We start from the raw sequence: 14,791 nt of genomic DNA on the forward strand, positions 1-14,791 counted from the left end.
GTTTGCAAAGTATAACAACCAGTTACCCAAACATTGAAATATAAGCATCCATAATTAAAAAGCACCCATTTTAAAAAACCATAAGCAATAAAACAAAATCATGAAAACAACAAAGCAATTAAAACAGGACACTTGGGTTAAGAGATCAAGGGTATGTCTGTGTAAACACATGCATTTTCAAAAGCCAGCAGCATGCCAATACAGATGGGGCCTCTTGTGATTCACATGTAGGCGCAGGGAGTGTTGGACTATTTCTAGGGAATGCTCTTAGTTCACAGATGGCAACAGGGAAGCCCAGCATGCAGTGTCTCCTGTGAGTTGAGTGTGTGCCATAGAATATTTCCTAGAATCCTTTGCAGCAGACAAGAACTTGAAAGCAAACAAGCAGGAGATCCAAAGCAGACATATCAACAGGCCAAGGCGCCCCTCAAGGAATAAACTTTGAGTGTTTTTGGTCTAAAAAAGTGGATAAAGACGGAAATAGAGATTTATTTGCTGTTATCTGCTCAGAGTTATATTTTTGTTTATGGGTCTGACTCAGTTGAAGCAGCTTCTTATGGTAACCAGACAAAAATGAGGTTGCAAAAGTCATCTTACAGAGATGTGGAGAATCTGTGGCCCTTCAGCTCTTTTGGGGCTCCAACTCCCATTATCCCTGATCGTTGGCCATGCTGGCTGGGGCTGATTGGCTTGTCTCAAGAAGGAGGGGAAAGAGAGAGCGATACAAGGAGAGCTGACATGGCAGTGATTCAAGAGCAACAACGAGTGAGAGAGATAAAAGGGAAGTAGTGGGTGCTGGAAAGCAAGAAAGAAGAAATTAGACTTATGATCTGCCTGAACAAACATCAGAAGAAGAGAGACTGAGGGTCTTCATTATCAAAGTGAATCCAAAAGAAGGCAAGACCAACAGGCATTCCTCAAGTCCATCAAGGTACTGAAAACCTGAGCTTCAAGAATCAGTCAGACTTTATCTCCCAGTAATACAGTGGTACCTCGGGTTACATATGCTTCATGTTACATACGCTTCAGGTTACAGACTCCGCTAGCCCCGAAATAGTACCTCGGGTTAAGAACTTTGCTTCAGGATGAGAACAGAAAACATGCTCCAGCAGCGCAGTGGCAGCGGGAAACCCCATTAGCTAAAGTGGTCTTCAGGTTAAGAACAGTTACAGGTTAAGAACGGACCTCCGGAACGAATTAAGTACTTAACCCGAGGTACCACTGTATTGGTTTCAATTATCCAATACCTTTTACGTTATTACAAAGGCAGAAGGTTGCAAAGACTAGGGTGGCAACTAAAAGGAAGATTTCCATATGCATAAGCAAAAAATCAATAAATTTGAATGGTTCTCTGCATTATTATTATTGTTTTTTACTAGATGGTGGTTTCTGTATGTGGTTGGACTTGGAACTACAGTAACTGGTTGGCCACAATAACTCAGTTGCTAATTGATAAGTGGTAAGTGGTACAGTGTTGTCTTGCATTAGGAAGCAGAGAAGATTCGGCTTGGCACTTCATAGAGTTCCCAAACTACTGAACATATTGCTGGGACATTTTCTTTTTCAAATCAGTAGAGGGTGTCAATGGAACCTGCAAATGTACTCTGCTCTCCTTTGTTTGCTCTTGCCAGTGAACATTTCCATACAAAATGGAGACACTGAACGGAGGTGATATTGTGAGGACAAAATGGGGCTGTGAAGCTTGACTGTCACTTCTGTTCAGCAAGGCTTTGCAAAAGTCCTTCTTGCCCTTATGGCAGCTTTGATTTCAGCAATACACAAATGATCTGGTGTAACCATAAGGCCAGTTGCTGGAGAAATGAGCAGAAGTTACTGGCTCCTTCTCCCTTCTGCTCTGGTTAAGAGCTGATAATTTGTCGACAGAAGAACAGGTGGATCATGAATAATCTGCAATCTTTTGAGTGAAGGGCTCCAAAAGTCTAAGCGGTCAGACTCCTCCCACCACCATCTCTCTCTCGTTCTCCCTCTACAGCCATGTTCCAAGGAGCCACACTAACTTTAGGGACTGACTCCATTCTGCACCGAAGGCTCTGCCAATCATCTGATTAATATTCATAAGAAGCAGATGGACGGGTGACCATTCAGAAAAGGTTCTTTTTCCATCTGGCCAGTAGAAGTGTTGAATTGGGTGCTTGTTCTCTGCTAAACAACCATTACAGACATTCTTGCAAACAGAAGAGCAGTCATTAGCAAAGCCTAGCAAATTAGTCTGCACCATAATTAGTGCAGAATTTCTAAAAAGGAGAGGTACTGGGGCTCAAAACTGCCTGGGACTTGTACTCCCTGATACAAAACTTATATCGCGGTTCTTCCCCAACCTAATGCCATGCTGGCTGGGACTGATGGGGATTGTAGTCCAAAGCAGCTGGAGAGTGACAGGTGCAGAGGCTGATTGTGATCACTCATTGGTGAAGGAGATAACAGTGCAGGTGCTCCCACCTTCCTTCTCACTTCACATGCACTTGGGCTGAGCCCCAGCAATAAAAACAGGTTCCCCTCAGTGAAAGTTGGCTCATATGTGGGCAGGCTGCTTGGACGAGTGAAACCGACCACCTGTCTCCTTGATCCTTGCCCATCCTGGCTCATAAAAGCAAGCCAGGCAGGGATAGGCTTTATGAGGTGATGAATGCTTCCCTCTGTGAGGGAATCTCCCCAGACCCACTTAAAGAAGTGGTTATTAAACCGCTTCTTTAAAAACCATCTTTGGACCTGGCCATCATAGCCAGTTATCGCCCTGCCTCAAATCTTCCATTCTTGGCCAAGATAATTGAACGGGTGGTCACTGAACAACTCCAGGCATGCATGGAGGAAGCAGACCATTTGGATTTCTTCCAGTCAGGGTTCAGGCCTCATCATGGGACTGAAACCGCCATGGTCATGCTTGTGGATGATCTCCGGTGGGCTAGGGACAGAGGTGAAAGCTGTTTCCTAGTTTTGCTTGATCTTTCAGTGGCTTTTGATACCATTGACCATGGTATCCTACTGGACCATCTAGGGGGGTTGGGAGCTGGGGGACTTCTCCATCTCAGCTCAGGGACTCAGCCTCATAGCCTATGCCTGCCTTCCAAACCTAGGTTCCCTCAATATGTTTTGATTCCAGTCTCATAACCATTGACCACTGGCCATTCTGGCTCAGGTTTATGGGAATGATCTCATAGTGTTCTATGTTGTGCAGTGCTCCATTGTCTGAAAGCCAAACCATCCATACGAATTAGAGGGTGTGGGTTTTCTTCTTTCTTATTTTCCTTTCTTACCCTTTTAACTTTGTCTTCCCTTTCTTTGTACCCCTTGTAACTTAGATGTTTGCCATTATATTACGTTAGGGTTTTGTTTTTGTTTTTGTTTTTGTTTTTGTTTTTGTTTTTGTTTTTGTTTTTGTTTTTGTTTTTGTTTTTGTTTTTGTTTTTGTTTTTGTTTTTGTTTTTGTTTTGTTTTGTTTTCTTTTTAATGAAAAAAGGCAAGCTGGAGCCTTAAAAGCTGAAAGGAATATGACACCAATAAGAGCTTGGCAGGGGTTTTGAGGCTGATGAGTGAGAATAAATGCCTTTTTTTTCAAATTAGCAGGTGCTCCCCCAAAACCATTGTGCACTGCAGTGTTAAGTGGGAGCAGTTTGAAGCAGTGATTTTTTTTTTCATTGAATAGGATTCATAGCCACTCTCTATTTTCATGTGTAATGTTACATGCACATTAAAATGCAGGGTGCTTTAGGCATTTCCTCATGCTGATGCCATTCAGATGTTGTTGGACTCTTTTTCTCCTCCCAGCAGCCCCAACCAGCATTTCCATGAAGGAAGTCATAGTCCAAAACATCTAGAGGGCATGGGTTTGATAAACCTAGAGCAGGCTTCCTCAACCTCGGCTCTCCAGATGCTTTTGGCCTACAACTCCCATAATCCCTAGCTAGCAGGACCAATGGTCAGGGATGATGGGAATTGTAGTCTCAAAACATCTGGAGGACTGTGATTGAAGAAGCCTGACCTAGAGGAATCAGAGGAAGTTAATTGGCATTCTTAGTTTGCAGAAATTGAAGCTAGGGTAAGGCAGTCTCAGGCTACAAACCTATGCACACTTCTCTGGGAGAAACCACCATTGAACAGAATAGGACTTCTGGGTAAGCATGCATACAATTGCACCACACACCTGGAATTAAGGATTTCAGTAGTTAATAGGAGGGCCAATTTCTCCATCTGCATATTCATTATGCCATCAGTTTCAAGAGATTACTTGCATGTGTGAGTCAGGTATCACATATCAATTGGAGAAAAAATGGCCTACAACTCCCATAATCCCTAGCTAGCAGGACCAATGGTCAGGGATGATGGGAATTGTAGTCTCAAAACATCTGGAGGACTGTGATTGAAGAAGCCTGACCTAGAGGAATCAGAGGAAGTTAATTGGCATTCTTAGTTTGCAGAAATTGAAGCTAGGGTAAGGCAGTCTCAGGCTACAAACCTATGCACACTTCTCTGGGAGAAACCACCATTGAACAGAATAGGACTTCTGGGTAAGCATGCATACAATTGCACCACACACCTGGAATTAAGGATTTCAGTAGTTAATAGGAGGGCCAATTTCTCCATCTGCATATTCATTATGCCATCAGTTTCAAGAGATTACTTGCATGTGTGAGGCAGGTATCACATATCAAATGCTAGAGGCAGAACTTTCATATGTATAATGTAGCTTGTTTTAAAATGTTTTATTGATTTGTTTGTTTGTTTAATTAAAAATAACAAAAAGAAAGAGAATAAAAAATGTAAAGCGTAAAGCGCCACAGCTGGGAAGGACAAAATTACAAACATACAGTGCACCTCCAAAGGGATAATAAAGCATTAGCTTGTACAAATATTCCATGTAAAACACACACACACACACACATTCCATCTGTGAGTTCCATCAACATTGAATATAAAGATCCTATACATTCTTAGCCATATACTGGTGGCACTGTGTCCCTCATTATTCATATAAGAAATAATATCATGGCATATAGCAAAATATGAAGTGTGTGGTACGCTATATACTTTGTTTTTTACACTTTGTAAACCACTTAGAAATCTATTTTGGCATTAAGTGGTAAATAAATAAACATGTATGTATTTTTCCATTCTGCTCTGTTTCACACATTCATTTCATTCCATTCCCTTCCATTCCTGTATTGAGCAGCTTTTTTAAAAAAATGGATAAAAATTACATTTAAATATACTTAAAATGCATGATTTGCATATTCAAGAAAAGTATATGTATTTTAGCCATACTCTATTTGCATGTATTTAATGCAGCTTGCTTATTATTGAACAGACACTTGCATCACAAAATTGTGCAAAACACCCAATGGAATCCTCCATTCTGTGCAGCGATTTGAGTGTGTGTGAATTGATTCAGTTTGCATTAAAATGCAGAACAAGCAAAGTCCTCAAGATTCCTTACACATCACCTAAAATACTAAAATACTTTTCAAAAGAGGCAGTTCACACTGAGAGACAAGTTATTGAATGATCATAAGGTACAAGGCAGTGGTGTTGCAAGGTGGGGGCGGGGTGGTGGTGCGCCCCGGGTTCCACGTCTGGGAGGGTGACAGGAAGGCACCCTGTGGGGTGCTTGTCCTGCCGCCCCAGGCATGGCAGCACGAGCAGCCATCACACTGCCGTACCCACATGTGGAGGATCCTCTGTTCGCAGCTGCAGCTGCGTGCAGAGGATCCCGTGATGGTCCATACTGCATTCAAGCAGCACCAGTGTGATGGCCTGGGAATGCGATTCAGAGGCTGAACTGGAGGAATCCCAGCCTGCACAGGAGTCCCCACCTCCAGGGCCGGCTGAGCTGGGGCAGGGCCTTGATTCTGAAGCGCCTGCACCTGTGCTGGATCCTCAGGAGCAGGCACCAGGTGAATCCACTCTGGCTCCTGAGGTGGTTGAGGACTCAGTGCCTACAGGTGAGTCTCCCCCTGGGTCCAGTAACCCTTCAGCCTCTCCTGAACTGCAGAGGCTCAGGGCAGAGAGGCGAAGGGAACTGGTTGCTCCCAGGAGGAGTGCTCGCCTTATGGCCAGGAGAGGCGAGTCTCCTGGAGGCCGGGACCGCCCCTGGCCTCAGAGAAGATAAAGGCCAGTCAGCCCGGTCCCAGGTTGCGGGAGCAACGTCGTTGAAGAGTTGTTTCGGCCAGCACCCTGTCCTGTTCCTCGAGAGTTCCTGTCCTTGCCCTGCTCCTCGCCCTGGACCCCGCTTCGCCCGTGGAGGACTGTCTGCCGACCCTCGACTCAGGTCCTGGACCTCGCCCCATGGTAACCTGGCCTCAGAGAAGATAAAGGCCAGTCAGCCCGGTCCCAGGTTGTGGGAGCAACGTCGTTGAAGAGCTGTTTCAGCCAGCATCCAGTCCTGTTTCCCCCAGAGTTCCTGTCCTTGCCTGGCTTCTCGCTGTGAACCCCGCTTTGCCCGTGGAGGACTGTCTGCCAACCCTCAACTCAGGTCCTGGACCTCGCCCCACGGTAACCTCCCCCCTGGACCAGCACAACCAGCGGCAAACAGCTACATACAACGCATGCACGGTGTCACACACATGCACTGTATGTAGTGATGCCGCACATGCGCTGTACATAGCAGTTTGCAGCCGGCGCTGCCCGAGCACCATACGGATGGTGGTGGGATGCCTCTGGCGCCGCTACAGCCACAAGCGGAGGATTCCTTCCACCATCACTGCAGCCATGAGCAGAGGATCCCACCACCATCCATACGGCTCTCGGGCTGCGCCAGTGGCAAACCGCCATGTACAAAGTATGCACTGTGTTGCACACATGCGCTGTGCATAGCAATGCCACACATGCACTGTACATAGTGGTTTGCCACTGGCGCCATTGGAGCACCATACAGACAGCAGTGGGATCCCTCCTCCCTGGCTCACCTTAAGCGGCTCCCGCATTGCCGCTTTACAGCGAGCCGGGGAGGGAGGGAGGAGGACGGACAGGAGCTGTGACTCCCGAGAGGACGACCTGTGCAGCTTTGCCAGAGCCCCAGCAAAGTGGCATAGCTCACACCCCTTCCCCCAACGGCTCGGGGTACTTAGGAGTCACAGAGGTGGGGGTGTAGAGGCGTAGGAAGGGGGTGACAAAAAAATTTTTGCACCGGGTACCACCTGGGCTTCCTACAAATCTGGTACAAGGGATATATGTTCACCTGAAATCTGCCCATAAACAATCACCTTGATGAAGCCACCTTGAACTGCCTACTTTTCACCCCAGCATCCTGCAATCACAGCACATACTGGCATTTTTCTTTATGTCAGTAGGGTTCATTCCACCAGTGCAGATTATGACAGGGTTATCAGAGTGAATAAATATGCAGAATTGGGGAAAGGACCTCAGAACCTGGTGAACCATGGCACTGAACCTTCTTCATTCCCAGTAGGAGACACGCACCCCAAAAGATACTATCATAACCACTGATAGGCTGAGAATATTAAGTCCCTGGATTGGAGAACTCAATAAAGTGCCTATAGTCTGATGTTTTCCCGTCCGTACTGTAGGGGTGAAGAACCTGTGTCACTCCAAATTACAGTTGTTCCTGCACTAAGTTTTGTCCTCCTGATAGCTCAGTCGGTAGAGCATGAGACTCTTAATCTCAGGGTTGTGGGTCTGTGCCCTGCATTGCAGAGGGTTGGACTAGATGATTCTTGTGGTCATTTCCAACTCTACAATTCTATGATTCTGTGATTCTATTAACATCACTAGCCATTGCTGTCCAACAATATCTGGAGGGCTACAGGTTTCCCACCCCTTATACCGTGGGTTTCATTGATCCTCAGTGGTCCAACCTTCTCCTCCAATACCCTTCTCAATCCTCTAGATCAGAGCTTTCCAAACTGTGTGTTGTGACAAAATAGTGCGTTGGCTGCAGTGTCATACAAATGTTCCCTCACTCCTCCCTGGGCTGGAAATGGGTTAGTTTAACTTCCAGTTTGCTAGTGAAACTGAATTACTCTGTTGTGAAATGATGCATGTCTAAAAAGTGTGTCACCAACATGAAAAGTTTGGAGAGCTCTGCTTTAGATTCAACCTGGCCACTTGCATGTTCCACAGCTTTTTCTTGCACTCATCCTGACTGCAGGCTTCCCATAGCTATCTAGTTGACCACTCTGAAAGCACGATGCTGGACTTGATGGGCCATTGGCAATGCTCTTCTTATACGCTTACATTGAGGTTATTTTCCTTGCCTTGATGCAACGGCCTCAAGTTCAAGATTATTAATAGCCCACAGATTTAACATTCTAAAAACTAATATCTGAGTCCATACAATAAAGAGGAAAGGAACTCCAGATATATGAGAAATATTGCCAGGGTCAAATCTCAGGAGTGGCCTCCTCTGATCCCAGCTTAGTCGTGTTGGTGTTGTCATCTTCAGAGTGACACCAGTCTTCAATCCTTATGCTCCTATGTTGGAATGGAAAACATGTTGGGTTTTGTGTGGGGTGTGTGTGTGTGTGAGAGAGAGAGAGAGAGAGAGGGAGAGAGAGAGAGAGGGAGAGATTCTTCCTGACCTGCCCACCAGCAGGGCACATGGATTATATCTCAGTTGGTATGAGGTGCCAAGTGGAGCATAATGGATCATCCGCCTCCAGCAATTGTGTCAGCCAGAACACAATTGGGAAATTGAGCCAATCTGGCTCAGACAGCAGAGAGGGAACAGATCTGCGAGATGACAAGAGCCTCCTGTTTCAAATTTTCTGTGTGACAACTTAATTTGCCACACAGGAATTAACTCCCTTTTCATCAGCAGCCTAGTGTGTTCCCCCTGCAACAACTGGCCAGAATGGCTGAAGGGCGATACATACACTGAAACAATTGTTAACTGATTCACAAATTAAGGAAACCCCTTGGAAGCTGTTGAAGGCATCTTACCTTTAAACAATGCCCATCTGCTGACAATTCAGTTATTGCTTTCTGACACAAGGAATACTCCATAGCAAATGACTAAATGTGACTGTCAGCGTGTGTAATATTATCAGTGTAATATTATCATGATGGCTGTTAATACCACCAAGATCAGAGGCAGCGTGCTCTTGAGTACCAGTTGCTGGAGATCATGAGTGGGAGAGCACTGTTGCATTCATGTCCTGCTTGTGGGCTTCCCATGTGTATGGCCTTAATGGAAAAGAGGACACTGGGCTAGTTGGGCCCTGCCCCATCACCCTCAGTCTGCCCTCAGCCAGACCCCACCTGCCAGCCTTATAACTTACAACCAGTCTAGGAGGTTCTTCGTCCTCCTCCTTAGTCTCCGTGTTTCCTTTGTAGAACTTAACAGGCAATGAAACAAGAATCAGTTGGCTCCACTAGTCATTTGGCTCTGGCTCCCCCTACTGTTGGTCTCCCTGCTTCCCACCCCACCAGTCTCAGTGGGCACCAGCCACCACTGCCTAGTGGTGCAAGAGAGGTGGTAAAACTGTACCTGGACTATACCACTATACCACAGACTACAGTCCTCATGAAAATTCATCAACGTTTTAGTGTGAATCTCTCCTAATATGCCCATTTTTGTACGCAGTTCTACACATTTTGCAAGACAACTTCCCCTAACATAATGCTTTCTTGTATGTTGTTTTCACTAATATATACATTTTTATGCACACACCCTGATCTACTGTGCATTTGTGCACCCATTACTTGACTAGAGAACTGCATTGCAAAATTTGGAAGACTGCAAATTTCAAATCAAAAATTGCAAAAAATTGCAAAAATTTCAAAGGGTGACTGTCTTTTGGTATGTGTATGGTTTCAGAAAATGCAGAATAAGTAGGTTCACCTTTAAATGTGAACTAACTCAAAATTCTCCCCCAATCCTAGATACAGTATGTGAAAGATTAGCTCTTGCACAGTATCAAGAATGTGTTACAATCTTTGGTCCACTGCGTTAACTGTTTGGATCAACAGATCTTTTGTGTTCGCAGGCCTATAAAGAGGCAGGCACACATAGCAGCAAAGTGACCTTCACAAAGTCACTCAGAAAAGAAATTGCAGAACAAGAAATAATTGCTCCCAGACTTGCTCTGCTCTTAAAGCCATCATTCGCTCACAAAAAGGGATTTCACTTTGGGGACACAAGACTTCTGGCACTCTAAGGTCAAACAGGTATGCTGGTTAGTTAGTACACAATCATCCATCACAGCAGCTGGACAAAATGGGGAAGCAATACTGCAGAAAGATACAGTTCCTCACACAAAGGTGTGATAGCTAATAGATTGGCTGTTGTCTCTTTACAGATCCACCTCTCGTCAATCTGTCAGTTGAACCTCAGCCTGTCCTTGAAGACAACACCGTAAAGTTTCACTGCTCTGCTAAGGCCAACCCTGCTGTTATCCAGTACAGGTAAAATAATCTGGAATGTGTCACAGAACTGCTTGGGAGCCAGGGTTATTGTTTTGCTTTGTTTTTCTTTTAACCATTTATCTTGTTCTCTTATCCTGTATTTTAAATCTTATGAACGACCCTGAGATCTTCAGGTTAACAGTGGTATCTAAATTTAATATATAAATAATAATAAATAAATTGTCACTGCTTTTGCTCACAGCTGAAATGATTAGTAACCAGAGCCAGCTCAATCATTGCATACTTGGAACATCTGTCCTAAATTGCAGATTCAACATGCAAGTGCTGCAGTTCCTGCGTTACAAATGTAAGGCATGGAGTGTGATGAGTTGGTGGGGAAACAGGATGCCATGGCTGGTTCCAAAAATGAATTTGGGTGCGTGTGTCAGGGAGTAACCTGTCTTAGAGCTGCTTCAAATGTTCCAGAAAAGCAGTAAGAATATTGTACCAGTCACTCCCTGAGATCAGAAGTTGGGGTTCTTGACTGTGTCTCACCAATGGTATAGGCACCACTGATGATAAGAGGCATGGCCTTTCAGTAGCTACACTGATATTGTGGAAGACTTTACTCCTTGAAGCATGGGTGGCATATTCTCTGGTTGTCATTTTGCCAGCTGGCAAAAAACATTTTTATTCCAGCAAGTTTTTGCCTGCTGATGTTATTTTTACCTGTCGCTTTTAAATAGATTTTAATGTTGTGTATTTTATCTGCTGTGCTCTTTATGTACTTTTATTGTTTTATTATTTGTGGGGAAAGAGAGAGAGAGAGAGATTTGCATTGCAAATCAGCCTGAACAGGATGCCTGTGAGAGTTTGCCAACACCGAGACTGGATAGGGAGACCCATGCCAAAGCCCAGGAACCTTTACAACCTAGAGTAGTATTTCTCAGTTATGGGTCCCCCAGATGATGTTGGACTACAGCTCCCATCATCCCCAGCCACTGGTGCTGCCAACTAAGGATGATGGGAGTTGTAGTCCAACAACATCTGGGGACCCATGGTTGAGAAAGGCTGGCCTAGAGAATGCTGCAGCCTGTAGTGCAGAGTTAAGGAACTAGATCTAGCCAGTGGGCCAGAGCTTTATTTCCCACACCCCTCTATGGGCCATGTTTGACAGTAAGCTGATAATTAGGGCATGGGGCCTTTGTACATGGAGCTATGCAAGCCTCTGCAATGGGCTAATCATGGGGGCTGTTGAGGACTTTATAAGCCCAAAAATCAGTTGATTGCTGGTGCCCATAAAGAGCTGTGCACAGACCATTGCAGGCACCACCCACCAGCTGATTGGTGATGTCTGCAAACCTACTTTGACCCAGCTGCTTTTTTACCTGCTCCACACTTGTTGTCATATATGATACCAAGTGCAGGGAACTTGGGTGTGGCTTGGCCCAAATGGCCCAACCCTTCTATCAACCTTAGCAGTGGTTCCAGCAGCCACATGAGGCAGCAGTGCAGGAAGTGTGGTTGGATTCCTGGTTCTAGTCCTTGCAGTTCCTTTCATGGTTTCTCTGGAACAGCTGAGAAGCAACATGGAGATGCTCTGTTGGCTAGCACTGCCATTGTTAGCATCCATTGGCTTCATTACTGTTTTTACCAAGGCAGTACTGAGGGCTTTTGAACCAAATTACAGCCCTTTCATTCTTCTTCACTGCAGTGCAGATTCAGGGGTGTGGAAGCACTGCTGCCCTCTACCCAGAATGCAGCTGGCCTCCACAAACTTCTCAGTTTTATCCTCAGGCTGAGCAGATGAAGCCAGCGATAGGCCCACCAAAAGCTGTAGTGAAAACCCTTTGTGCTGATAATGTTGTTATATAGTAATGGGCTCCAATTGTCTCAGCATTGCAGCCGTCTGTGCATTTTGTTGAAGCTGCCACTGTTACATGCGCGGGAGCTCCTTCCCAATCCAGCATGTGGCGGCTGTTTAGAGAGCGCTGGCAGTGAGCTAGCGGAACCATCTGCTCGGGGACGCCACTAGCAGAACACACACGCCGAATGAGCATTCTGTTATGGAGAGGTTCGCTTTATTACATGTTTCCTGCATAATCTTTTACATTCCGAAATAGACAACTTCATTAGCTTCATTTGATTACAACTTTTAGTCTTGCTTCTAACAATTGCATGGTGGCTGGCACTCTTTCTCAGAGGCTGTTAGGTGCTATCGTCAGCCTGGGAGTCCCACGTTTACAGGTTTGCAAGAGCTTAGTATAAAGAGTTGGTTTGCGTGCTACAAGGAGCATGTGCTATCTGTGCCACCCTCTGCCCAGGCCAGCCCACCTCCCCTGATCTAGCCCCAATGCGTACAGAGCAGCAAACTTTCCCCTGGTGCTCACCTGGTACTCGAGCTCTACCCATACCTGTAAGGGCAGCCTTTGGCAAAAAATCACATGGTTGACTTTCTAATTCAATCAGGGGACCAACCATGTGATTTTGACCTATGCTTATTGAACTGTATCTGTGTAGATATCATTTGGACCATCCATATTCATGTGTACAGGTGGGGGCCAGTGGAGGTGGCCTTCTATGTAGTGAGGGATGTGCTTGTTCCCCTCTGAACATTGGGCCAAATCTGCAAATAAATATCCAGTTTGTCTGCATGCTTTGCAGTCTTGTGGAAAGGAGAAGATTTCCTTCCACCACACTCCAGCAGAAGCGTAGACAGGAGACTTCGTTATGTTTTGCCAGGCCCTGTGCTGCTAAGGTGAGGAGGAACTGCTGTGGTTTCACACATTTCCCCATCCTAACTGGCAGCAGCCATAGCATCATGGGCTTTAGAAAGCAGACAAGCTGTCTCTATCAGACAGCAGTTGCTATTCCTAGCCACCAAACACTGCTGCTCCAACATTTGCCACCCGATCGCCCAGATCTATGATTCACAGTCTGCATGCACACTAACTCATTTGTAGCACAAAAACGTAGTTTTTCTCAATCCAGAATTGTTCATGCCTATCCTCAACATGATGCTTTCAATTAGATTGATTCTAGAGTTTGCTGTCTGCAAAGGTGGACATGGTTATTCAACACATGTCTGAAAACCTTCCCCTTGATTAGGTCCTCCATGCCTTTTCCTCCTTCCAAGGTGAATGAAGAAGGAAGTGGTGATGGTGTTTTGGTTTGCACCCACCCACAATGTAATAGGGTAAGTGTGGATGCACACATACCTCATTACTGGGACCGCCTACATCTGTTTTCATATGGACACACTGTGGGGGTCATGAAGAATTAATCTGCAATGAGCTTTTATTTTTGGAATGAAAGCAGTTTCTCAAGAAGCAATAAAATATGCAATACATCTAGACTGTGTTTGGACTATGTAGGAAAGACAAGTACTCTGTCTCCATTGATTCTGGAATAAAATGTTGCATGCAGCCTGAGAATCTACATTTATAAATTAAGAAGTCAGAGGGTGATCAGAACTTCAAAGAGTGTCTTGTTTCCCTGAAAACATTTGCAGATCTTTCTTTAGAAGCAGTCTTAGTGGCTCTGTTTTCTGGATAATGTACCTTTTCTTGGAAAGAGCCATCCTGGGCAGCAGTTGCCTAGCCTTCTCTTGAGTTTTCAGTTTTGGAGTTCCTCCGAATACAGAGCATATGCTTTGACTTCTGGTACTCATTACCAGCCACAGTATTAAAAATAAATGGAAGAACAATTCAGAAGAACTTCCAGTGACAGATGAAATGGAGAGAATGGGCTATAGAGTTGGTAGAGATATGGCAGAAAAGGCAGAGGGTTCAGATTGCTGTGGTATAGCTGCAGCATAGGGGTGGCCTCAGAGTTTTTTGGCGGCCACAAAAGAATTGCACAGCTACATGCATTTTATTTATTTGTTTGTAAAATCTGCATCCCATCCTTTCTCCCAAAGGAGTACAGGACATCAAACATCAAAATGTTAAAACAATACAATTTCTAATATAAAATAAAGTATATTTAAGGCATCTGAAGTCAAAGCAGGAGGTCAGCTAAGCGGGAAGACAGCTAAGGCCAGGCTATTCCTGTCCAGAAATAGCAGTAGCAAAGATGGGCATAAGCACAGCTGGCTACAGAAGCCACCTGAGACTCCATTGACAAGTTGGAATCTAGGAATACTCCCAAAGTACAGACCTTTTACTTCAGAGGTAGTGCAACCTCTTCTCAAACAGGTCCAGCACCTTAATCACAGAGTAAGGCAACTACCTACCTAAAGCACCTCCATTTAATTAGGATTTGGTCTCATTTTATTAGCCCACACCCAGCCCTTCATTGCTTCCAGACACTGATCTAACATCTTCACAGCCTTTCCTGATGCTGGTGGAATGGAGTGATAGAGCTGTGTGATGGTGCTGATGTCACCATGCTCCAAATCCCCAGTTGACAGCTCCCAACAGTTTCATATGGATGTTGAATATCATAGGAGACAGAATGGACCTTTTGGGACCCC

At 45.1% G+C, this 14,791-nt stretch overlaps 1 protein-coding gene across 3 annotated transcripts in view; it reads left to right on the forward strand.

The window, feature by feature from the left end:
* The window catches only part of KIRREL3 (kirre like nephrin family adhesion molecule 3), a 761,094-nt gene that overhangs the window by 596,870 nt on the left and 149,433 nt on the right, over nt 1-14,791 (forward strand). For all 3 annotated transcript variants that reach the window (XM_079955017.1, XM_079955019.1, XM_079955018.1), the window contains one exon: nt 10,272-10,377. In XM_079955017.1, coding sequence (XP_079811143.1) covers nt 10,272-10,377 — 106 coding nt within the window. The remainder of the gene's footprint in view (nt 1-10,271; nt 10,378-14,791) is intronic.

This window comes from Podarcis cretensis, assembly GCF_951804945.1.
Source record: "Podarcis cretensis genome assembly, chromosome: 15".
Taxonomy (NCBI): Eukaryota; Metazoa; Chordata; class Lepidosauria; order Squamata; family Lacertidae; genus Podarcis; species Podarcis cretensis.